General features: G+C 54.4%; 9 protein-coding genes across 9 annotated transcripts; 5 read left to right on the top strand and 4 right to left on the bottom strand.

Moving 5' to 3' along the window:
• Positions 1–419: 419 nt before the first annotated feature.
• On the top strand, positions 420–2,450 carry J3D65DRAFT_598812 (uncharacterized protein; the record flags this gene model as incomplete). Its single annotated transcript, XM_066797865.1, has 6 exons — positions 420–522; positions 564–973; positions 1,018–1,233; positions 1,286–1,498; positions 1,570–1,831; positions 1,861–2,450. 6 exons carry the CDS (start codon positions 420–422, stop codon positions 2,448–2,450), a joined length of 1,794 nt encoding a protein of 597 aa, XP_066659382.1.
• A 561-nt stretch (positions 2,451–3,011) lies between these two features.
• Positions 3,012–4,456, bottom strand: J3D65DRAFT_7735 (uncharacterized protein). Its single transcript, XM_066804180.1, has 3 exons — positions 3,622–4,456; positions 3,403–3,542; positions 3,012–3,348 (listed from the first exon to the last, which is right to left on the bottom strand). Exons 1-3 carry the CDS (start codon positions 4,373–4,375, stop codon positions 3,274–3,276), a joined length of 969 nt encoding a protein of 322 aa, XP_066659383.1. The 5' UTR covers positions 4,376–4,456; the 3' UTR covers positions 3,012–3,273.
• Positions 4,457–4,538: 82 nt separating this feature from the next.
• On the bottom strand, positions 4,539–6,368 carry J3D65DRAFT_546523 (uncharacterized protein; the record flags this gene model as incomplete). The annotated part of the gene is made up of 1 exon (XM_066796818.1): positions 4,539–6,368. One exon carries the CDS (start codon positions 6,366–6,368, stop codon positions 4,539–4,541), a length of 1,830 nt encoding a protein of 609 aa, XP_066659384.1.
• Positions 6,369–6,671: 303 nt separating this feature from the next.
• J3D65DRAFT_608667 (uncharacterized protein) lies at positions 6,672–10,534 on the top strand. Its single transcript, XM_066798603.1, has 5 exons — positions 6,672–6,800; positions 6,847–7,042; positions 7,088–7,592; positions 7,636–8,686; positions 8,730–10,534. The coding sequence occupies exons 1-5, from the start codon at positions 6,731–6,733 to the stop codon at positions 10,448–10,450; spliced, it is 3,543 nt and encodes a 1,180-aa protein (XP_066659385.1). The 5' UTR covers positions 6,672–6,730; the 3' UTR covers positions 10,451–10,534.
• On the bottom strand, positions 10,515–12,017 carry J3D65DRAFT_7752 (mannose-6-phosphate isomerase-like protein). The gene is made up of 2 exons (XM_066804181.1): positions 11,749–12,017; positions 10,515–11,704 (listed from the first exon to the last, which is right to left on the bottom strand). The coding sequence occupies exons 1-2, from the start codon at positions 11,892–11,894 to the stop codon at positions 10,579–10,581; spliced, it is 1,272 nt and encodes a 423-aa protein (XP_066659386.1). The 5' UTR covers positions 11,895–12,017; the 3' UTR covers positions 10,515–10,578.
• Positions 12,018–12,379: 362 nt separating this feature from the next.
• J3D65DRAFT_608674 (mannosyltransferase complex component) lies at positions 12,380–13,903 on the top strand. The gene is made up of 3 exons (XM_066798604.1): positions 12,380–12,974; positions 13,018–13,459; positions 13,508–13,903. Exons 1-3 carry the CDS (start codon positions 12,674–12,676, stop codon positions 13,707–13,709), a joined length of 945 nt encoding a protein of 314 aa, XP_066659387.1. The 5' UTR covers positions 12,380–12,673; the 3' UTR covers positions 13,710–13,903.
• On the top strand, positions 13,742–15,370 carry J3D65DRAFT_7765 (uncharacterized protein). Its single transcript, XM_066804182.1, has 5 exons — positions 13,742–14,182; positions 14,250–14,345; positions 14,395–14,572; positions 14,618–14,891; positions 14,939–15,370. Exons 1-5 carry the CDS (start codon positions 13,907–13,909, stop codon positions 15,186–15,188), a joined length of 1,074 nt encoding a protein of 357 aa, XP_066659388.1. The 5' UTR covers positions 13,742–13,906; the 3' UTR covers positions 15,189–15,370.
• Positions 15,371–18,186: 2,816 nt separating this feature from the next.
• On the top strand, positions 18,187–19,845 carry J3D65DRAFT_682143 (uncharacterized protein). Its single transcript, XM_066803752.1, has 2 exons — positions 18,187–18,630; positions 18,759–19,845. The coding sequence occupies exons 1-2, from the start codon at positions 18,250–18,252 to the stop codon at positions 19,542–19,544; spliced, it is 1,167 nt and encodes a 388-aa protein (XP_066659389.1). The 5' UTR covers positions 18,187–18,249; the 3' UTR covers positions 19,545–19,845.
• On the bottom strand, positions 19,706–21,776 carry J3D65DRAFT_608680 (uncharacterized protein). Its single transcript, XM_066798605.1, has one exon. It carries the CDS (start codon positions 21,524–21,526, stop codon positions 20,015–20,017), a length of 1,512 nt encoding a protein of 503 aa, XP_066659390.1. The 5' UTR covers positions 21,527–21,776; the 3' UTR covers positions 19,706–20,014.
• Between the last annotated feature and the right edge of the window lie 669 nt (positions 21,777–22,445).

The following is a 22,445-nucleotide window of genomic DNA, read 5'->3' on the forward strand; positions in this document are numbered from 1 at the left end:
GCTCTGTATAACAACAAATCTGTTGGAATACTCGACCGGTTAGCATATAAAGGGGGACGAATGCTCCTTGTGCGCATCATTCACAGCACTAGAATGCTCCCTGTGCGCAACGTGAATTGACTTTCTGTTGCCAAATCCGTACCTCCGATAGTCGAAATGAAGCAGACCAGGAGCTCGACACGGCCTTCACGATGAAATACTCCCTCGAGGAACGCCGAGGGCTATTCGAGGCCCTTGAAGAACTTGAGATTTTGTTGACTAGTCCCCACCAGCCCAAGCGGCAGGCGTCGTAGCTCTGTTCATGGAATCCCTGAGCAAGGTTTGGCGAAGAAAATCTCCTGCGAATGATCAGCATTCGAAATGAGCAAGCCTTGGAGCTGGGGCGTACTTGATGAGGACGGTTGCCCGAGCCGACTGTCATGGTCCCTCGAATCGCTGGCCATCTTTGCAGTAAAGGCGAAAGTTCAAGCTCCAAAGTGAGAGAATCAAAAGATTTCGGTAGACCCTTTGGAAATGAGGAGGGTAATGGAGATTGACGTAGGGGAGATGACGGTGTTGATGAGCGGTGATCTTGGAAGAGGTCAAGAGGTTAGAGGTCGAGGTTTCGGTTTCGCAGAGCACAGAACAAATTCTGTGGGTTGTGCGCGACAACAACGCCGACAACAAACTGGAGCGTTTGGGAAGCGGCGTATCGGCCACGCACACTGCAGGCGCAGCAATCACCTTGCCGACACGCCCGAAAGTCTGCGCATCTTGTCCGCAACGGCCTTCTCTCCGTCAACCTCAGCACTTCACCATTATGGCTGATTCCCAGGACAATTCAGCCATCTCTGACAGCGGCACCGCTGGAACCAACATGGCTGATTCTCAGGAAATCTCAGCCAGACCTGGCTACGACACCGCTGGCCTTGACGTCAACCCTGTCCGCGACGGAACGAACATGCGAGCCTTTCGTGAATGGGAGGAGAGAGAGGTACGTATCAATCCAAATGAAAGAAGATGCCTGCAACTAAGAAGCTCAACAAGATCGACGAAGCATGCGAGGAGGGAGACATGGCCAAGGCCAGTGGATTCGCTGAAGAGGCGCTTTCGGATCCAGCGCTTGGTTTCTTCTACAGAATCAAGTACGAGTGTCTACTGTGTGTGACGCCCGGCTACGATCCTTGGGAGCACGTGAAAAAAGCCCGAGAAGTCGTCCAAATGGCGGAGAATTCCGTGATGAATGTGGAAGAGGTGAGTGACTCACTACGTTGAAACACACCATGTGCTGACAGTCTGAGTAAAGGATGAGACTCCAAACTCCACCAACGTTGAGGCTATCAGGAGAATGCGAGCATTTCTTGACGAGCGCGAGGCCGACCTTCTCGCAGAGGGCCAGGACCTGGCTGTCCATCAGGCAAGCAAAGACCAGCCTGACGTCGTTGGAGGAACACACTCGATCTTGAAAGAGGACACTGCGGCTGCGCATGAAGCTCCGATGGACACCAGCGTCGGCGTGGTAGGTGAAAAGCCCAAGCCGATCAAGCGAAGCAGAGAATCGGACGATTAAGATAAAACTTGCTCAAGAAGGTTCAGTTGGAGGAGGATACCGCGACAAGGTCAGAAGCTCCTGTAGACCCCAACACGCCTGTTTCCATGACATATTCCCCGCGGAAACTCGTGAAATGCTCAACACCCTTGCGACCTACTATGGTGAAGACCGAAGACGATGTGGACATCGACATGGCGGCCCCCAGCATCGAAGCTCGCGACCGCAACATCGCAACCATGGACAATGAATACGGTGGCAGCCACCTTCGTGCTGCAATTCATCAAGACCAGGGCTCTAAGCGTAGTGCTCTCCAGTGGTCAATACCGAAGATGACATGGAAATCGACGTGGCGGCCCCTAGCATTGAGGCCCACGACCCCTCTCCAGTGATCAAGACCCAGGACGACGCAGACGTCAACATCGCGCCGCCCAGCATCATCCAACACCAGATGCTCAAGTCCCACAGCCGTCAAAGCACACCCACAGAGAGCGAACAGAACACCCTTCGCACTGCAATTCACCAAGACCGCGTTTCGAAGCGCATGAACAGTCCCAACATTCCCGGCATGTCTGGTAGCCACGAGAAGGTCCTCCAGTGGAATGCCCGCTCGCAAATGCCTCCGCCGCCCACGAAAAGCCCAGAAGCTCCTCGCTTCAAGAAGCACTCTGTCTTACCCCTTCCAAAGCTGAACTTGACCGAGGCGAACCATGGAGGCCTCTTTCCCCGCCCGCTCACGCACCGCGAGATCACACCCGCAACGTCCGTAGCGAGCAGCGACAAGTCTGAGGCGAATCAGAGCGAGGCGTCTCCGATGCAGGAGTTCGTCGAGCCCATTTCGCCCATTGCGCGCAGGCCCACGCCGCTCTCGTATGTTGAAACAGTCATCAAGACTGAGGAGGTGGACGAGGACGACGAGTAGCAGCATTGGGGGAATCGTCGGTGACGGAGGTTAGGGAGGCTTGGATACGCAACTCCTCAACAACTGGATGTTGGCGCCATGGGTGGTGGATTGGCGGTTCGGGTTTTGCTTGCCAGCCGGCATTGAAATCTCTTGGTTTTCTCGGTGAGCTCTTGGTGCTCTCGGTGAGCTCTTGGTGCAGCTCTAGGTCTGTACTTGGTGATAGAAAGAATGGAATGCCGAGTCCCGGCCTGCGAAAGGGGACGAATGCTCCTTCCAATCGCCTTGGACAGCACAAGAATGCTCCCTGTGTGCAACATAAGTGACTTTCATCTGCCGAATCCCCACTGCCCGCAGTCAATCCTCGCAGAGAACATGGTATTGAGTCTCGGGCCGGGCCATTACCTACAGCAAGCTGTTAGCGCACGGCACTGAAGGCAGCTAGTTGGAGACGTACGAGTTGGAAATCCAGGCCAGGGCGGCCGGACAACCACTCAACACCACCACTCTTTGCAAGCCAGTCAGGGGTAGAAGTCGACACGAATGAGAACTGACAGCAAAATCACAGACCATTGTCTGCTCTAGACACAAAGTGACCTGGAAAGCTGCAATCCAGATAGGCAGCAGACACACATAGGGAATTGAAACTCTGTGGTCCTCCCGTCCTTTTGCGGCGTAGAGCACTGGCCGTCGAGCGCCAACGCTCATTTAGCTGCTCGGCGTGAGGATGTGTTGAAGTGATGGCCACGGTGATGCAAACGACCCATCTGCACCACCGCAGCTTTCATCGCGCAGCTCCCGTCACCATGGAGCCGAACGGAAATCCCTGCTCTACTGTCCCCATTCAGCCTCTTGTGCACCCGGAAGAACTGAACCATCCGTGGTTCGTCGAGGTACGCGGAGATTGGACGAGAAGAAACTGGAAGATTCTTAACAACGCAAACAGTACGAAGCCGCGTGGGAAGCCAACGACCTTCAAAGGGTTGACTGCCTCTGCAGAGCCGCGGTGGAGGATCGACGCGCCAGTCTGACGGCTCGCTTCAGGGCCAGTGTGACGCTTGCGGGCTTGACCTCCGGCGGCGAGCCCTGGGAGCACTACAAGAGAGCCCACGTCTGTGCAGCAATTCTCCAGCACGCAGCCATGACGGTCAGTGGTTACAGCATTCCATTCGAGAGAAATTGGGGGACTAACGAGGAAGTAGAGCCCGGATGCATATAGCCGCCACCTTGAAGTCAACATCGACGGAGTCCATGCGATGTTCGGCATCCTCAAGGTCCTGGAGCATAACATAAAGGAGCTCGATAAGTGCAATCAGCGCGATTGGCTTCAGAACGTGGCGAGCAAGCTCTTGGGACCCCAGCAGGGTGAAGCGGCAGAGCAGCCTCAGGCCATGGTGCAAGAAGAGCCGTCCGCCGCCGCCGCTGCCGCCGCTGATGCTATGGCTGAGATCGCCGCGAACACCACCGCTCCCGACAGCCCCCCTCCCGATCCCACGATCGACCGCCCCTGGACAAAACGCGAGATCGCCAAGGGACTTGAGATGGTCAAGGCGTGGAATGCGACCCACTAAGACAAGGTGGACAAGGAGGACAAGACAGATAGACGGAATTGGATGATTCAGAAAGCGGAGAATATGTGACTGTGGTAGCGCACGAAAGCTCCCTCTGCGCGATTGTGGTGGCGGAAGAATGCTTCTTGAGTGCGAACGCAGCAATGGACGACAGACTTTTGGGCGACTGCTCCATAGGCGCGACTGTGGTGGCGAAAGAAAGCTCCTTGGACGCGGACAGAGCGGAAGAAAGCTCCTCAGGCACAACCATAACAGTGGACGATAGCGTAGTGGATGACGGCTCCTGCGTGTAATTGTAATAGCGTACGAAAGCTCCCAAGGTGTGACTGCGGTAGTTAGCAATCCTGGCGGCAGACCGCCTCCAGACACGTGCATGACGCAGTTTGACAAGTTGACAGACGCAGCTCTTTGAAACCGGGACAAGAAACAAGAGAAAAAAATGGATTGACAGAGTGACAGAGAAGAAAGTGCAGAATGACGCTACCATGCCAGATTCCTCGCGAAGACGCCGTCGACTAAATCTATACCAGGAGTACAACTAATTGTCAAACCAGCGGCCCCAGCTGCCCTGTTTCTTCCGCTCCGCACCGGCAAACTTACTCTCCTCCTCCTCCCACACGAGCCTCTCGACGCGCCTCCGTGCCGAAAACGCTCTCGCGAACCGCCAGGCTTCCGTGTCGGCCAAGTTCCACGCCTCGACGGCGTCCTTGACCTTTGCCATCTCCTTAAAGTTGGAGATGACGGCACGCCGCGCCTTGGCAAAGAGTTCCTCCTCGGCGGCAAGTTCGGCCTGCGTGGGTAGAGGACCTTCACCGGCTGCGGGCTTGGGAGGGGGCGGGCGGCGCTCCGGGCCGGGGACGGGCGTCTCTGAGCGGCCATCGTCTTCGGGCGAGTCGGGAAGCTCAAAGCCAAACAGCCAGTTGAGGTCCTTTTGCGACTCGCGCTCGGCGGTCAGCCAGATGGTGTGGTGGGAACCGTGCTCCGAGGCGACGGCTTCTTTGAAGTGTGAGATGCGGGTCGACGCGCTCTTGCCAGTCCCAAGCAGCTCTTTCGTCACAGAAATGAGCCACAGGTCGCGCTCCTTGACCTCGCGGCGCAAAAACTTGGCGTCAATGGCGTCGCGCTGGTAGTTGAGCGACAAGAACGTGTACGGATGCGGGACGGTGCCAATGGTAAAGAGCTGCGAGTCGTTCCGGTAGATGGGCATGAGCTGGATGCGGCGCGAGCTCACATTCGAAACGCAGGGCTTGCATTTGCGGTTTGGTGGGCAGGACGACGGCATGGGCGAATCCGGGCACTGCGTGAGGTTGCGGGCGAGGTCGACAGCCTCGGAAACAAGCGCCGTCATGTGTGCGGGGACGGGCTTGAGCACAGCAATGCCCTTTTCGAAAATGTTTTGCCAAGTGTTGTGCAAGTGTGAATTCATGAGTTGCGCGAGCGTGTGGAGTCCCTGGGCGCCGTCCTGGTCCAGCACCTTGACAACGTCCTTGTATTTTTCGCCGACAGTCTCCAAATCGTACACGGCAATGGCGTCTCCTTCGGGGTTGACTGTGAACAGGTCTTTGGGGATTGCGTCAATCATCGTCTTGGCTTTTTGGAGCTCCGGGTTATCGAGGGCCGCCTTGATGGCCTTGTTGATGGCGTCCTTTTCTCCGACGTAGAGACCTGTGCGCAGCGGCTCAAAGCGAGTCAACTTGGGGTATTCTCCGCGACGAAGATAGGTCATAAAGTGATCGTCGTAGGGAGCCATGGGCAGCGTCAGCCAGTTGGCGAGAATACCACTGCCCATGTTGCCCCATGCCAGCCAACGGGCAAATTCCAGTTCCAGCCTCTTCAAGTCTGGCGTTCCATCGAGGTTGGCCAGCTGCAAGGTCTTGTATAGGGGGTTATTCAGGGCTTCAGGCCTGCCCAGGACAACGGGCTTGAAACCTTGTGCCCACCACGCTCTTCGCCATTGTAAAAGCAGCCTCTGTTCTGCTGCGCGTATTGCCGGATCTTGTTTGACTTCGCCATCGTAAAAGGTGTAGACTAGAGGCCTGGTGTGCAGGGGAGGCAGCACTGCCCTGTTCTCGTCGAGAGTGATTGAGGATGAAAAGGGATTCTTCCATTTCCAGTCACTAAACCAAGACGACGTCCCACTAGTACTATTTGCTTGTATCGGCGGCTTGTGGACGGAGACGAAGGGATTGTAGGATTGCGGGATCGATATCGACGGTATCTTGGGATTCTTGACGGCCTGGGATATCTCGGAGACGCTTGGGACGTGGTCGACCTTTGTGGGAGATCCAAAGAGGAAAAGACTGCAGACGAAGAATACAACCACCGCGAGCACCACCTTGTACCGGGGAGGGATAAAGATTCCAGGCATGGCGATGAGTCGGCGGTTAGGACATTTGTCGGAGGTGTTGAGGTTTGCCCCTTGGTGGATTACGTGGCAACGGCGGGGCCGCGAGAATGAGTGAGTGGTAGCGAACGAGGTCGAGCAAAGACGCAGCAGTGAAGCTAGGCGGATTCGGACGTGACTGATACGAATCAACAGCCAGATGCGTCGGGAGAAGGACGCGACGTACGGAGCGCACAACGCCATCTCAGCCCTACCGCTCTTGGCGCGCAGGGTCCCGCCATTCCGCTTGGGCCGACTTCGGAGCCCTTCCCCAGCTTTTTGGTTGCGTACTCATCGACTCATCGCTCAATTGGAGCGCTCCTCTCTACACCATCCAATTCCTCGCCATGGCTCAAAACGGAGCTTCAGTGCTGCCAGACCCCGCAGCCGACTTGCATTGGAGCAACTACCGCGGAGGCAAGCCTTTCAAACTCCACAAAAGAGCTAGTGTTGACTCACGCAGCCATTCACGAAATCTTCGCCGCCAACGCTACAAGACACCCCGAGAGACCATGTGTTGTCGAGACCAAGAGCGCCCATACACCAGAGAGATCCTTCACCTACAAGCACATAAATGAGAGCTCGAATCAGCTCGCGCACCACTTTCTCGCCCATGGATGTGAGCGTGGAGATGTCGTCATGGTCTACGCCCACCGCGGGTTAGCAGCTTCACCATTGTTGCGGGCAAATCTAACGTGATGCAGCGTTGACCTCGTCGTAGCCTACATGGGAGCTCTCAAGGCCGGAGCAACAGTTAGCGTCCTCGATCCGCAATATCCTCCCGACCGCCAAAACATTTACCTCGAGGTTGCCAACCCCAAATTCCTCGTGCAGATTGAGCGTGCAACTGAGGAGGCCGGTCAACTCTCAGACAAAGTCAGAGACTTTATCAACAAGAATCTGACCATCAAGGCCGAAGTACCGGCGCTGAAGCTTCGGGATGATGGCACGCTTGCTGGTGGTGAGGTCGGTGGAAAAGATTGTTTGGAGGCACAAGAGGCTCTCAAGAGTCAATTGCCAGATGTCGTGGTTGGCCCCGACTCGATTCCCACCCTGAGCTTCACCAGTGGCTCCGAGGGAAGACCCAAGGGTGTTCAAGGACGTCACTTTTCTTTGACCTACTACTTTCCTTGGATGGCGGAGCGATTCAACTTGTCTGAAAATGACAGGTTCACCATGTTGTCTGGCATTGCTCACGACCCGATTCAGGTACGTCATCCAATCTTTTCCCCAGCGGTACTAACAGCAACAGAGAGATATTTTTACTCCCCTCTTCCTCGGTGCACAGCTGCTGGTCCCCAGCCGGGACGACATTGCACACGAACTCTTGGCCGAATGGATGCGCAACCACAAGGCCACCGTAACCCACTTGACTCCGGCCATGGGACAGATTCTCGTGGGAGGTGCAAGTGCTCAATTCCCGTCGCTTCACCACTCGTTTTTCGTTGGCGACATTTTGATCAAGAGAGATGTCCGCCGACTACAGGACCTCGCCCCCAACGTACGAGTCGTCAACATGTACGGTACGACCGAGACTCAGCGTGCCGTGTCTTACTTCGAGGTTCCAAGCAAGAAGGACGATGCCGCATACCTCGACACCCTTGGTGACGTCATTCCGGCTGGCAAGGGCATGTTGGATGTCCAGCTTCTCGTTGTCGATCGCGAGAACCGGAACCGAATCTGCGGCGTTGGAGAACAGGGAGAGCTCTTCACCCGTGCTGGTGGTTTGGCCGAAGGCTACCTTGGCAACGACGAGACCACGGCTAAGCTCAACGAAGCCAAGTTCATTACCAACTGGTTCGTCGACCCCAACAAGTGGGTCAAGGAAGATGAAGAGAAACTGGCCACCGCCGGGAGCAAGGAGCCATGGAGACAATTCTACAAGGGCCCTCGCGACCGTCTCTACAGGACCGGCGACTTGGGACGTTACACTGCCGACGGAAATGTCGAGTGTACCGGCCGCATCGACAATCAGGTCAAGATTCGGGGTTTCCGCATCGAACTGGGCGAAATTGACACTCACCTGTCCCGCCACCCGCTCGTCCGAGAGAACGTCACTCTTGTTCGCAGAAACAAGGATGAGGAACCTACTCTGGTCAGCTACATTGTGCCCGAGATGAAGCGTTGGTACCAATGGTTGGAAGAAAGAGGTCTTGTCAAGGATGAGTCGCCAGACGAGTCAATGGTGGCCATGCTTAAGAAATTCAAGCCCCTGTCAGAGGACTGCAAGAACCTCCTCAAGACCAAGGTGCCGTCGTATGCGGTCCCCAGTGTCTTTGTGCCGCTGGTCCGCATGCCTCTGAGTAAGTTTTCCCAAACTGACTTGGTGCAGACTAACATGTACAGACCCCAACGGAAAAATCGACAAGCCCGCTCTTCCCTTCCCCGAGCCCACTGATCTTTTGCTGGCTGCTGGCAGGAGGCCCTCCCAAGTTCAAGCTGCCATGACTCCCACGCAAAAGGCCCTTACTGAGATCTGGGGCTCCCTCCTTCCCAACACCTCGGCGCGCATGCTAACCCCCGAGTCCAACTTTTTCGAAGAGGGTGGACACTCCATCCTCGCACAGCAAATGCTTCTCAAGGTTCGCAGACATTGGAAGGGCATCGACGTTCCCATGAGCGTCATCTTCCAATCGCAGACGTTGGAAGCCTTTGCAGCCGAAATCGACCGAGCTCAGGATCCTGCTGGTCTCTACCTCGAAAACTTGCCCGCCCCTGAGGACATCACCGACGAGGCTTACTCTGCCGATGCGCGCGAGTTGGCACAACAGCTGCCTCAGACTATTCCCAGTGCGGAGATTGACTTTTCCCAGCCAAAGACAATTTTCCTTACTGGCGCCACGGGTTTCCTCGGATCATATCTGCTGCGCGACCTGCTCAACCGCAAGCACCAGGTCATTGCCCACGTCCGTGCCAAGGATGCAGCCAGTGGTCTCGACCGTATCATCTCCACAATGCAGGCCTATGGTACTTGGAATGAAGCATGGCGTCCTCAGCTCGAGGTCGTCACTGGAGACTTGACCAAGCCCAACCTTGGCCTCGCTTCGGAGTCTTGGGAGCGCGTTGTCAACAACGCTGACGCTGTCATCCACAACGGCGCACTTGTCAACTGGATGCAGCCCTACTCTTCTCTGCGTGCACCCAATGTTCTCTCCACCATGAACACGATCGCCCTTTGCACGGCCGGCAAGCCCAAGCAGCTGGGCTTCGTGTCGTCGACTTCCACCCTCGACTCGGACCACTACATTCGTCTGTCCAAGGAGTCTGCCCCCGCAGGAGGAACTGGAGTGCAAGAGAGCGACGACCTTGAAGGCTCGCGCAAGGGTCTTGGTACGGGTTACGGCCAAAGCAAGTGGGCGTCCGAGTATATTGTCCGGGAAGCAGGCAAGCGCGGTCTTCGTGGAGCCGTCATCAGGCCAGGCTACGTCACTGGTGACCCCACCAGCGGCACCAGTATTACCGACGACTTTTTGATCCGTCTCTGGAAGGGCTGTCTCCAGCTGGGCGCGCGCCCCGACATTTCCAACACGGTCAACCAAGTTCCCGTCACCCACGTCGCGCGGGTTGTCATCGCATCGACGCTGCACCCGCCCGTCACGCCCCTCGGTGTCACTCAAGTCACCAGCCACCCCCGTCTCACATTCAACGAGCTCGTCGGCGCGCTGGAAGTTTACGGATACCCTGTCCCGCTCATCTCGTACGACGAGTGGCGCAACAAGATGGAAGACTACGTCGCTGATGCTGTGCCGGACCGCGAGGAGCACGCCCTCCTCCCCCTGTTCCACTTTGTCACTGGAGACTTGCCTGCCAACACGATCGCGCCAGAGCTCGACGACAGGAACGCGGCCGAATCGCTGCGCAAGGACGCCAAGGTCACTGGCGAAGACTGGAGTGCTGGTGGCAAGGTTGACGTTGAGATTATTGGCAGATATCTTGCCTTTTTGGTTGAGATTGGATTCTTGCCGCCGCCGGAGAAGCAGGGCGAGAGGGCGCTGCCAAAGGCCGAGTTGGGAGAGGAGAGGCGAAATGCATTGGGAAGAATTGGAGGAAGGGGTGGAGCTGCATAGATGGTTTTTCAGGGCGTAGAAAAAAGTGCCTGCAAAGGTTTAAGATGATAGTCATGAAATGTCATCAATCATACTCCATTGGCGTCTCTAGTCATCTACATCATCCACATCATCATCTCGTAACTTTTCTACTGCACAAACGCCGTGTACAGCTCCAACTCCTTGCCCGTCTTGTACTCGACTTCGACGCCAGCCCGGATGAAAAACACGTAGCCCTCCTTGACCTCGACCTTTTTGCCCTCGACAACCAACTCGCCCTCGCCCTTGGTACACACAACCATACTCGGACCATTAACCGGCGCCAAGATCTCCGTCTCGCCCGCGGGCACGCTCGTCTTCAGCATATCAAACTCGCTCATGGGCGGGGCATAGACCTTGGAGAAGCCCTTCTTGCTCCCCTTATACGACGTAGCCGGCAAGAGAGCCTGCTTCGCATCGTGCGGCTTGAATGACAGGACAGAAACAAAGGTGTCGACGTTGTCGCGGTCAGCGCGGGGGCAGAAGCCCGTGTTGAGGACGTTGTTGGAGCGCGCCATGCACTCGATGATGTCGCCGGCCAGGTACGCGTGGATGCCGTCGGCGGGGATGTAGATGCTCTCGCCGGGCGCCAGGCGCAGGTAGTTCATCGTGATTAGCGCAACCAGGCTGCCGTTGTCTGTCGCCCCGTACTGGTCTTGCAGCCGTGGTAGCAGCGCGGCGATGTAGCCGTGTTGGCCGTAGGCGGAGCCTGGCAGGGCGCTGAGCGCTTCTTCTGTTCGCTTGACGGTGTCCTCGGATGCCTTGAGCATCTTTTCTACCACGGCTTTGAGGGTTTGGTCTGTGAATGGGCCCTTGTGTCCCTTGGGCAGGAATTGCTGCAGGGGCTCCAGTCGCAGCAGTGCTTCGATGTCGGCGAGATGTTTGAAGCCTGTAAAAGCTTCGAACGGAGAAAGGGCTATCGCGATCTCGGGCTTGTGGTTAGGGTCGGTGAAGTGGGAGGGCTCCTTTTCGTGCAGTTTGGCTGCGAGCTCCTTGTTCTGCGTGGTCTCAGCATCTGGATACATCAATTTCTCTCGAGGACTCACGGGATGTAGTTGGAGAGGGAGCGCCTTGGCGATGGACAGGACTTTGGGGAGGAAGGGCAAATTCGAGTGGCCGAACTTTGACAAGACTTGTTTGCCCAGGTAGTACTCGGGGTTGGTGTCGATCAAGTCTTGCAGATTCTCTCCCGTCTCGAGGACGTATGATGGGAGGTCGGGATAGGTACCAAACCACCTACAGTTGTTAGACGGGACAATTGACTGGATTGAGAATCTTACATTTCTGCGTAGGGTTTGCTCTCATCAATCTTGAATTCGGTTCCAGGAGTCTTCGAGGCTATCCGGGCAGCGGCAGACTTTGAGCCTTGCTTGCCCCATGGGTACTCATTGCAATAACACTTGAGTTGAATGGCTGATTGAGACATGATGAATTGATTTGAGAGTCGAGCTGTTGGGAGTAAAAGATTCGAGTAGATAATTGTGAGTGGACAGGATGTGAGTGCGAGAATGCAGAGATGGGTTCAAGACTGGTGGATGATCCGATTATATCGACAGGAACCTGGGGACAACGTCATAGTAACGTCGGCCAATCGGCAGGGCGGTGGTCAAGGGGCGGCGAGGCCGGAGAGCGCCATGGGCATTTGGCCATGGCCCATGGCATTCGTCGACAATCTAGAAATGTCCCATTTGTCTGCTCCATGCTGTCATTCTGCGTCCCTCTTCTTCTGGGCATGATTTGGGAGCATCCCATCTGTCCGGTTGGTGGCGATTCGTACTCAACGAAGCGGGTTGAGCGATATGGAGAAAAGTCACTCTGTTTCTTTTTAGTTCAAGCTCCTCGAAAAAGAACATGATGATGCACATGATGGAGGAGTCGTGAGTTGAAACTCCAAGCTGAAAGGTGTCGGTGACGCAAGAGTGCAGGGTCCAGTTCGGCGCCGGGGCATGGCGTTGCGACAACTCCAACGGCGCGACCATGGCCTCATCATCCTTCATTCCATGAAATTTGCAGTACACGCTTCTTCAGCTTTCCAGCTTTGGCCTTGTCTCGACGACAGCAACGTGACATGATGCCCTGAACTAATTGAATTTGTCTCCCGGCCCTCCTTGCGTGCGCAACCGCCGCGCCGAGACGCTACCCTCCGCCCGAATCTACAACCTCTCATTTAGCTTCAACCCACGTTGCTCGAGCCTCACCACCGCCATGCATTTCGCCTTTCCTCCGCGCAAGACCTCGCGCCCTCCTCCATACGTCGCCGTTGCCAATGGTCGCTCATCCGGTCCACTGCTGTCACGACGCAAAGCAAAGCAATTCGCCCTCTTTGCGCTCTTTGCCCTGGGCGTTTTGTATGCCTTACGGTGGCTGTTTAGCAGTCCAGGCGACAATGACTACATACCGCCCGGCACCCCGCCAGTGGTTCTCGTCACAACGCTTGACTCGAACCTGCCCGAGACCTTCAAGGACAACATTCGGAAAAACAGGCAGGTGTATGCGGACAAACACGGTATGTTCATGGCGACAAGGTTGGACATGGACTGACAGGCCAGGATACACCACCTTCTTTGCAAACACCTCCGACTACAACGTTGGCGAATATCCGAAAAGCTGGGCCAAGGTTCCTTCGATCCGACACGCCATGACGACGCATCCGCACAGCAGCTACTTCTTCTTCCTCGACATTGATACCCTCATCGTCAACAACAAGCTGTCCTTGGAGGAACACGTCATGGACAAAAGGCGGTTGGAAGACTTGATGATTGTGGGACTGCCGGTCGTTCCGCCCGACAGCGTCATCAAGACTTTTGCGCACCTTTCGGGCGACAACATTGACTTGGTCCTTACTCAGGACAAGGATAATTTGTGTCACAACAGCATAATACTGCGGCGCGGGGATTGGGCCAAGTTCTTTTTGGATGCATGGTATGATCCACTCTACCGATCATACAATTTCCAAAAAGCCGAGGGGCATGCATTGGAGCACATTGTCCAGTAAGCGATCTACTCTACTTTCTTGGGAATCGGCACTAACATGCGTAGGTGGCATGGCACCATCCTCGCCAAACTCGCCATTGTCCCCCAACGCATCATCAACTCGTACACGCGTGATGAAATAGGCACAAACGGCGATGGCATGTACCATGATGAGGACTTTATTGCTGCATTCCCCGGTTGCCTTACCGAGGACAGAAATACTTGCCCCGAGGATATGGCACCTTGGTTTGCAAAAGCAAACGCATGATGGCCACTGGTGAATTGCAGAGGATCTTTGGCGTTTAGCGAATATATGGGCCGGCATTGGTATGAGCGCGGGAGTTTGGCTTGTTGCATCGCCTGAGTAGGTAAAGCCCGGGGCTTTTACCATCTGTACCAAACCATCATCAGTCTCAAGATACCACTTCTTCTATAGTAATTCCCATTCAACACAGGTGGGCGGCCATGACTTTTGGTCGGCGCTCGGACCATTCGCCAGGTGCTCAGCAGGGTGACCTCAACGTCGCGCTACGCCAACCAAACAACATCTCCCTTGAGACTGTCTCAGCGATGCCATCTCTAGAAAGCTCTTCGACAATGTTGCCGCCATTGGATCCGTCCATATTCGAGCAAAATCCTAGATTCAAGGCCCTTTACGACGATCTCTCACAAAATAAACTCAACGCCGACGCGTCGACCAAGAATAGCAAGAAACAGATTCAGGCTGAAAGAGCAAGAGCGGTCAGTATTGAGCGCGATGCTTTGAATTCAAACATTACATTTGTTTGTTTCGTCTGACGCGTCGTAGGATGTCAACACCAAACAAACAAACGCCGCAAAAGCCAATATCATTGGCTCGACACTTGACCACGTGGCTTGGAAAGATGCACGACTTTCAGAAGAGGTTCGAGGATCTCAAATGTTATTTTTGTCTGCTTGACTAAAAATTGTAGATGCACGAAGTCACTGTGATTGCCGCAGATCAAGTCAACGGCCGCATTTCCAAGAACCATCAAGAGATTCTCGAACCCGACTTGGAATTCTTCAAAGAGAACATCGAGTCTGTATCAGCTCTGCTTGAGGACTCCATTGCTTCAACAGCCATTCAGCTGTGCCGAATCATCGACCCAGGTAAACACCACCGCATTCTCCGAAAACGTCGCTCATTGGTTCTAGAATTTTCGACCGATGACCCCGACTACTGGCTACTGGATGAGCCGCCTCATATTCTTGCTCGGCAGCAAGAGATTGAGGCGCAAAGCTCCTCTCTGGGTGCATACCGAGCGCACTTGTCCGATCTGGCCGCCTCCATCATGCAGGCTCAAGCGGAGTTGATGGAGGTCGTCGTCAGGATTATGGAGCAGACTGCCCATGGTACTCTGGCAAGATTTCTGCGCGCCAAGGCAGAGCACTTGGCGGCGGTGTCGGAGGGCTTGGAGAAGAAGCTGAGGTATCACTGTGAACCAGATTTTAACTTCACTCACTAACACGACGCAGCATCGTCACACTCGGTCAAGAACCCCCGGCCTCCCTACAGATGGCGCTTAGAAAGTACAAGGAGCACGTGTCGCGCGAAAAGTGGGAGTTGGAGCACCGTGGAGAAATCGCTTCGGACAAGCTCAATGCGTTTGACGAGGCAGGTAAAGGCCGCGGCGACATGATGAGGCAGATTGCACAGCGCTACGTCGAGATTGAGGCAGAGATTCAGAAGGTCCAGCGCGACATGGAGAAACTGGATGGCAGGTAGGTTGCGACGGAGCAGTCAGACCTGGCGCCGTTTCAACGCTTTTCCACGGCGCATCAGGACGACCACGACCTTCTTGTTTCCAAGATTGCACGCTGTGAAATGGCCGTGGAATGTTATACCCACGACAGATTTTAACAGAAGCAGTAATGATATACTTTCCTAATTTCACTGAACGACTGCCGTGGAGTCAAAAGCTGCACATCCAAAAGCAACGAAATCGGAACTTCCGTGGATTTGCTCCCTAGTCGCCGCGAGAACTCAGACCACTCACCTCGCACGTCGGCTGCACAAGTTTCTAGTCCCAACCACAACTTCTCCGGACCAAACCTACTGCATCCAGCCAGGCACTTGCCTCATAACCTCATGCACGAGCAAAGCAACCACAGCACTGGCACCAGCAGGCCGCTACGCGTCTCCGTCTCGATATGTCCAGCACATGCACAAGACGCAAGTGCTTACTGGATCGCCAACCAAAATCACAAGAAGCAAGCAGCCAGTAAGCGAATAGTTTGCGTCACGTTGTGGCGCGGGGTGCGCAAGAGGACGCAAATCCGGCGCTTGAGGGACGAACCAAAATTCCGCAAACCGCTTTTTGCCTTTGAGGGATTTGCGTACCTGGCGATCCGGCGGCAGGGTGGGTGGGTGCTAATTGGCCACCTAGGGAAACATTACGTTTGGCGGGGGGTTGTTGGCGAAGTTTGTTAAGCAAGAACCTGGCTTGGCTGCGCGAGCGGATTGTTGTGTCAGCAGCTCTCGACTTTCGTGGCCCTCTTTGGTCATCTTTGGACAAGTACCGGCAGGCTGCTGCATCACGAAAAATTCGAAAATCCTGATGCGTATACTCATCCCGCATCGCAAGCAGCCTCCGGTTTGACCATCGTCGACAGGTTCAGCGGGGAACATGGCGAGACTCATCTCTCAACCCCCCCCCAAGTCTGGAAGTTCTAAAGCTCGTGATGCAAAGGCTGTGGCCGAGCTTGTCTACCGTACTCATGCAAGTGTCTCCTGCTCCAGGGTCGAAAAAGGCCGGAGGTCGAAGAAGACCGCGACCCCGACGAAAGCCTATGCACGGCAACGGTACGATGTGCCGAAGCAAAGTTCTTCCTCTTTACCTTCAACTTGATTTCCTACTTCATCACTGCTTCAGCACAGTTTGCTTAATTGAAGTGAGACTTTGACGATGCATCGGCTCCTGCGTGTGGATGCTGAGGTCGAAAAACACAGCTGCATCTGGTTGAATATCTCGACACCTCCAGCGGGGAGAAGCTCAGCAACCGCAAGCAACCGGTGATGAGGGGAGAGTTCATGCGGGGAGGCGGATTTAGAGTTAACTGCACTTGATGCAAGGCTCAGGCCAGGCACCGCGAAACGAGTGCACGCAGCACACCGTTCGACGGGCCGTTCCGGCACACGGGACGCCTTTGGTCCAACCGGCTAGCCCTCCCCACCACATACGACATCGCCACCACATTCCAAACACTGCGTAAGCTCGTACTGGACTTTGATTCGACGCCCGAGACTTGCCGCCGCTGTCAAGCGGTCGAGTGGGTGAGCGGCGGAGTTGCCGGCTCAGGTTTTCGCCGACACAGAGAGTCAAGAAGTTTTGACAGGGGTCGAGTTTAGCTTCACTGCAGCAGTACAGTCTTACTGGGCCTCTACGCGAGGCCCAACCAGAGCTTGCAGTATCAAGACTCCAAGGTGCTAATGATGTGTGCAAGCCTGCATTCAATTGATCGAAGACTGGATGTTGAAAGAGCCGCCGGAATCCAGCATCTCCGGGTTCACTGTCATCGGTTCCCCTGTGCACATCAACAAGCAATTATCAGTTCGGGGTTTTCGTTGACAATACATGTGGTGAAAAGTTTGTAGGTCCAGTTTACTCTGTTGTCCAACTCTGATGTTTTGGAAGACTAATCACCATGCGAGCTGGTTTGAGGAATTATGTGCCTAGGACACTTCCCGAAGCATGCACGATTTGGTTTTGACCGGACACCATACTCGCTTGTCCGACCCATTATGGACCCTGGCTCGCTTCTACACGTCCTCAGATTGAGATCAACAACAGATGGCCGAAAATCACCAAATTCCGTTGCCGGTGGACTACTTACAGTACACACATTTTAGTCCGAGCTCACCAGTCTTCTCATGGCCAATCACGGACTCAACAACACGTTCAGGTGAACTCGCAAGGCTGAGCCCTGAAAAGCTTTTTTGAATCCCCCGCGGCTCCACATACGCCAAATTGCCGAGCTAGGCAGGCGGATGCGCGGAACTCGCGCCACCAAGCGTCAACGTTCTCCCCCGTTGTTTGTTACCGCTTTGAGAATAGCTGGTCGTGGGATAGAATAATCGCCACTCATGCTTGATCAGTCTCTCGGGAGGGGAAGCGAGGCAAGATCTGTTGAGCTTGGCGACTCTGACCATTCGACCGCTACGTTGAATACTTACCAGAAGCTCCACAAGCCATGAAGCAGAGGTCTAAAGTGTTCATCAATTGACAAAGAGTGTGGTGTGAGTTGGTCCTTGACACGACCCTCGCCACCGTGATCAAGTGTTGACTTTACCAATTCAGGGGTACGCACCGAGACTTCCAAAAGACCCTTTCTAGAAGATTATTTCCTAAAATTAGTGAGCCCCCTCACGACCTTCCCAGTCCAACCCACCACATGTGACCTGCGTGGTTGGAACGGAGCCTCGCGGTGTACAATGTACACCTTTTTTTAGTCCCGAGCTTGAGCATCAAGACTTTTAGATGCAGGTACCCAAACGCAAAACAGCAGTAAACTCGTCGACTAGCTCGACCGTTCCAACGGCTATCATTTTCGTCGTCCTAGATTGGTGCGGCGATCGCGGAGGCGCGTCGTATTCTGCCATGTCAAATCAGCGCGGGCAAGCAAACCTTGGGTCGTCGTGCAGCTGTTGAGATATATATGCGAGGTGAGCACTTTGGTAACTCGACATCTGAAACCGATACGTACCTCCTTCGTTCTGTCTCCCTGAAATCTTTGGGATTTGTCTGATCACTCGTTCGGTTCAGATCTCTCCTCCTGAATTTCCCACCATGCGCCTTCTCAATCTCCTCTCGTTTGGGCTGATGGGGTTCGCTGCAGCCTTCCCCATGGCCTCCCCCAATCTGGACCCGGAGGAAGTTGCCCTGGCAAAGAGACAAGACCAGAGAACCAGTCAAGCGCCTGACCCAAAGTCACTTGTTCCATTTACTGTGACCGATTTCAAGTTCAGCGGAACCGCCAATCTGTTTGATGTTGCGTTCAGAGTCCAAAACATCAATACCAATATCGTCATTTTGTGTACGGCGAAGTCTTCTGTTCGGACTGGAGGCGTCTGGTTTAACTGCGATCGCACCATGACGAAATTCAGGGTCTATGCGGACATCAACGACTTCAATGGTCAGAACGGAAGGATAACATTGGAGCTCTTCTGGGTAAAGCGATTCTTCGATTCTCGTCCATCCCAACAGCTCTTTGCACGTTCCTCTTATTTTCTTTTGTTATTTTTCCTGTTTCCCCCACTCCTCCTTTACAGTGAGACCTTGACTGACACCTTGCTAAGAAACACATCCCGTTCGCCCTGACACAAGCCACGGACGCAATATTCATCAGTTACGGATATGGCATCTTCGAAGTCCAGTGCGTAACCGGGATTCAAGATGTCACCCCACCACCTCTCAACAATCAGCCTGGAACTCAGCCGGTAACGCAACCGGTAACCCAGCCAGAGAATAACCAGCTGAATACCGCTACCAATCCTCCGCCACCTACTACCAACACGAATCAAGTTGCCGATCAGAAAACACAACAGCCAGGCGGCACCACGCCTGTAGACACGACGAAGAAGACGACGACCGACACCACCAACAATAATGGCGGCGGAGGTACCGGCGGAGGTACCGGCAACGGTCAGGGCCGCAGGCTCAAGTCAAAGAGACAGACGACCACTACCAATACTACCCCAGTCGACAACACGAAAAAGCCTGCTGTCGCGCCTGCGACGGTTGGGGAGCAGAAAACACAACAGCAAAACACGCAGCCGCTCGACACGACGAAAAAGCCAGAGACCAAGCCAGTCGATACGACGAAGAAGACGGAGTCAACGACCGACAACGTGCCGACTACGCCAAACAACAACCAGCAACTTACCTCTACGGATCAGACACAGAACAACAACCAACTCAACCAACTGCCTCCCCCGCCTACCACCGAGGCTGTCAACGTTCCGCCGGACTCTGGCCTCAACCCCCAGGCCTACTTTGTCGAGGTCACTTGCAATGGGTTGGGTGCCATTGCTGTTGTTGTGCAGGATGTCATCGAGGGCGATACGCAGCAGGTGCCCTTCTAGTTTCGAAAAGGGGCTGTCTTTCCAATTTAGTGTTTTTCCTTCTCTCGGTACCTGGCTTTGCCAAGTTGGTGGACCATTCTGGTCGATCCAAAGACTTGGACTGCTTTTCGGACATGGCTCAATGTGGCCGTAGTAGTAGTCGTAGTTACAGTGGTGAATCATCACGGACTGAATCATGGAGTATTCATACTTTGCGGACTACTATGAGAACTCGTGTTCGACTGAGTGGGGAGTTCTATCGGTCTCATGTCTATGTGGACTGTAAACCTTGATTCAGCTGTATCGCGACTCCTCTTCCTCTTAGGAGCAGGCCGCTTCTTAGTCACAGCGTTTGAGAAACCAGACTCGAGTGTCGCTTCAAGGCAGACGAAAACTATCACAGCCTATCCCCAACCAGGCCGCGGCGTCGACTCTAACTCCGCAGCAAGCAACTCCAACCATCGGCTAGCCATTCTTCGAGCAACTCCAGCTCACTTCCGCGGATGTTTCCAAGTCGACTTCCTCGCCTGGAGATACGTGCCACTCTGAATGGCCTTGTAAATGGCATAAATGCCACCCAAAGGCCAAAGCTCCAGCAGCGGATTGGTCTTCTTATCCGCGCTGACATCAACCTTGACCTTTTCGTAGACGCTCGGCAGAGAAGTGGCGCCGTACTTTTCGCGCAGCTTATCGTACCACTCGCGGTCGTAAATCTGCCAAAAGTCTTCCTCGTTGTAGTAAGTGTGCGCGTAGAACCACTTCATGCCGCCCAGCTCGCGCAGCTTGTGTTCGAGGTCGCGGTTCAGTTCGACGAAGGTCTGGTGATCCCGAGGTCCTTGTCCCCACAGGCCGACGTTTAGCATGGGCTTGAGCGTCTTGCCGTCTGCTTCAAAATCCTTCGAGTGCGGATGGAATGTTGGCAGCGGGTTCTGCTTCAGGGGACACAGCCAGAGGGGCCAGATGTCGAATTTTTCGTTCGTGTAGTCGATGAACTTTTCGGCCGTTGCAAACGGCACGCCGAGATCCTGGACGACATATTGCTTTGATTGACCGCTTGCGTGGAGAGCTGTGTACAGCATGCGCGTGTGGAGAAAGTCGTCCAACCACCAGCGCGTTGCCTTGTTGAAAGGAAACTTGAAGTAATCAAATGCCGAGGCTCCTACCCAGAATCCACCCCTGTCATATCGGAACAGATACTCTCCCAGGGGGATGGTTTCGGTAACTGGCTTTCCGCCACTCTTGCTGATTGACTCTTGGACGTGTAAATAGAACCAGGGGTCCTGTGGTTCGCTAAAGCACTGAATTGAAGTGCCTTCCTTGACCGAGTCCGTCAGGCGACCGGTAATAATTGCTCCTTGGGTTTTCGAGAAGAGAATTCCGTCGACATACTCAAGTTCGGGGTCCTTGATGAGTTGTTGACACTTTTCAACAGCGTCTGCGTTGCTGGAAGTGGGGTGGTAGGTCGTTTCGACATACTTTGCCGCCTTTTGCAGTTGAAGCTCGACCAGCGTCGTCACGCCCAAGCTTCCCACTGCGCCAGCTGCACCGTTGAACAGGTCTGACATTTCGTCTTTTGAGCAGCGCACGACATCTCCATTGGCGAGCACAATTTGAGCCCAATTCACCGTCCGGTCAAAGTAGCCGTGCTTGAAGGAGCTACTCTCGCCTGCAGTCCCTGCGTAGCCTCCGCCAACAGTGATGCCCGGAAACTCCATGACAACGGGGGGAACGAGCCCATATTTCAGGGTTTCCTCCACGAGCCGATCCATGGGCACGTTAGGCTCGACCAAGGCCGTCTTGGATTCGACGTCAACCTTCAAGACGCGATTGAGGCCGCTGAGGTCAATGACATTCGGCTTGTTCGTTGGACGGGTGCTGTTTGTGGATCCATGGCTGATGCGAAATTTCAGTCCTTGCTCGTGAAAAGACCGGACCTTTTGAGAGACTTCGGCAACGGCTCTTTCATGACTTTCAAAGGCTGTGGCCGTATATTGAGTTGCCATGAGGACCTTTGGGCTGTGCGAAAAGTTTCTCGTTGGTTGAGACTGGAAATCAGGAAAATGAAAAGACTTGGTAGGAAAGACTGAGGCGCATGGCGCTCGAAACGACCGTCCGGCACAATCTTCAAAGTTGTCAATATTCCGCGCATTCACTGCCAGCGAGAAGTCATACGCGCCGATGGTCGAATCAGACTGTGTTGTACATGCGGGAAACGCGTCCGCGTCAAAACAGTCCTCATCTTGGGAAAAAGAGTGTCCGTTTCCACGGCAAGAAGACGACGTCAAGCACGCGACGACGAAACCCTAGCCGAGACCGGAACCTTGCAACCGAGGTTGAGCCGTAAGAACGGCAGGGCTGAACGTGGCCATCGGTTTACTGAAACAATTTCGACATGCAAACATCACGGACACAAGCAAATGTATTGCGCAGAAAAAGGAGTGAATTGGAATTCAGAATGAAGCGCCTTGTACAAAATATTTTCAAAACGACATTGTATAGAGAGGTGAATAGGTGAGCCAGTGAAGAGCAATACGCCTAGCCTTGTACTACATGGTCAACCCTGAACATAAGTTCATCGGCCATGAATTCGGCATCTTGGTCCCAGAAAATCACTCCAAATGTGGAGAGCGCTCATGTGTGAAGATCTTTCCTAGAGAGGAACATGCAAGTCCACTCAAGTGTGGCCCGCGTCGACAAAAAGGGACACTCCTCGAAACTGGCCCCTTGAAGCTCACCAGAATAGCCTACATCTTCATAGGCCAGAGAACCTCAACCATGCAGCAGGTCAGCTTCAAGTGGAGTCAATCCTCCACGTGGTGGCAGTGACGCTCCTGGAGCATCAGCTTGCGAATGACAATTCTAACAAGGGAACCAATACATTCAGCAAGTGACATGCACTTTGATGGGGCGAAGCCTGGCGTA

This window comes from Phyllosticta citribraziliensis (genome assembly GCF_038025025.1).
Source record: "Phyllosticta citribraziliensis strain CPC 17464 chromosome Unknown J3D65scaffold_1, whole genome shotgun sequence".
In the NCBI taxonomy this organism is placed as follows: Eukaryota; Fungi; Ascomycota; class Dothideomycetes; order Botryosphaeriales; family Phyllostictaceae; genus Phyllosticta; species Phyllosticta citribraziliensis.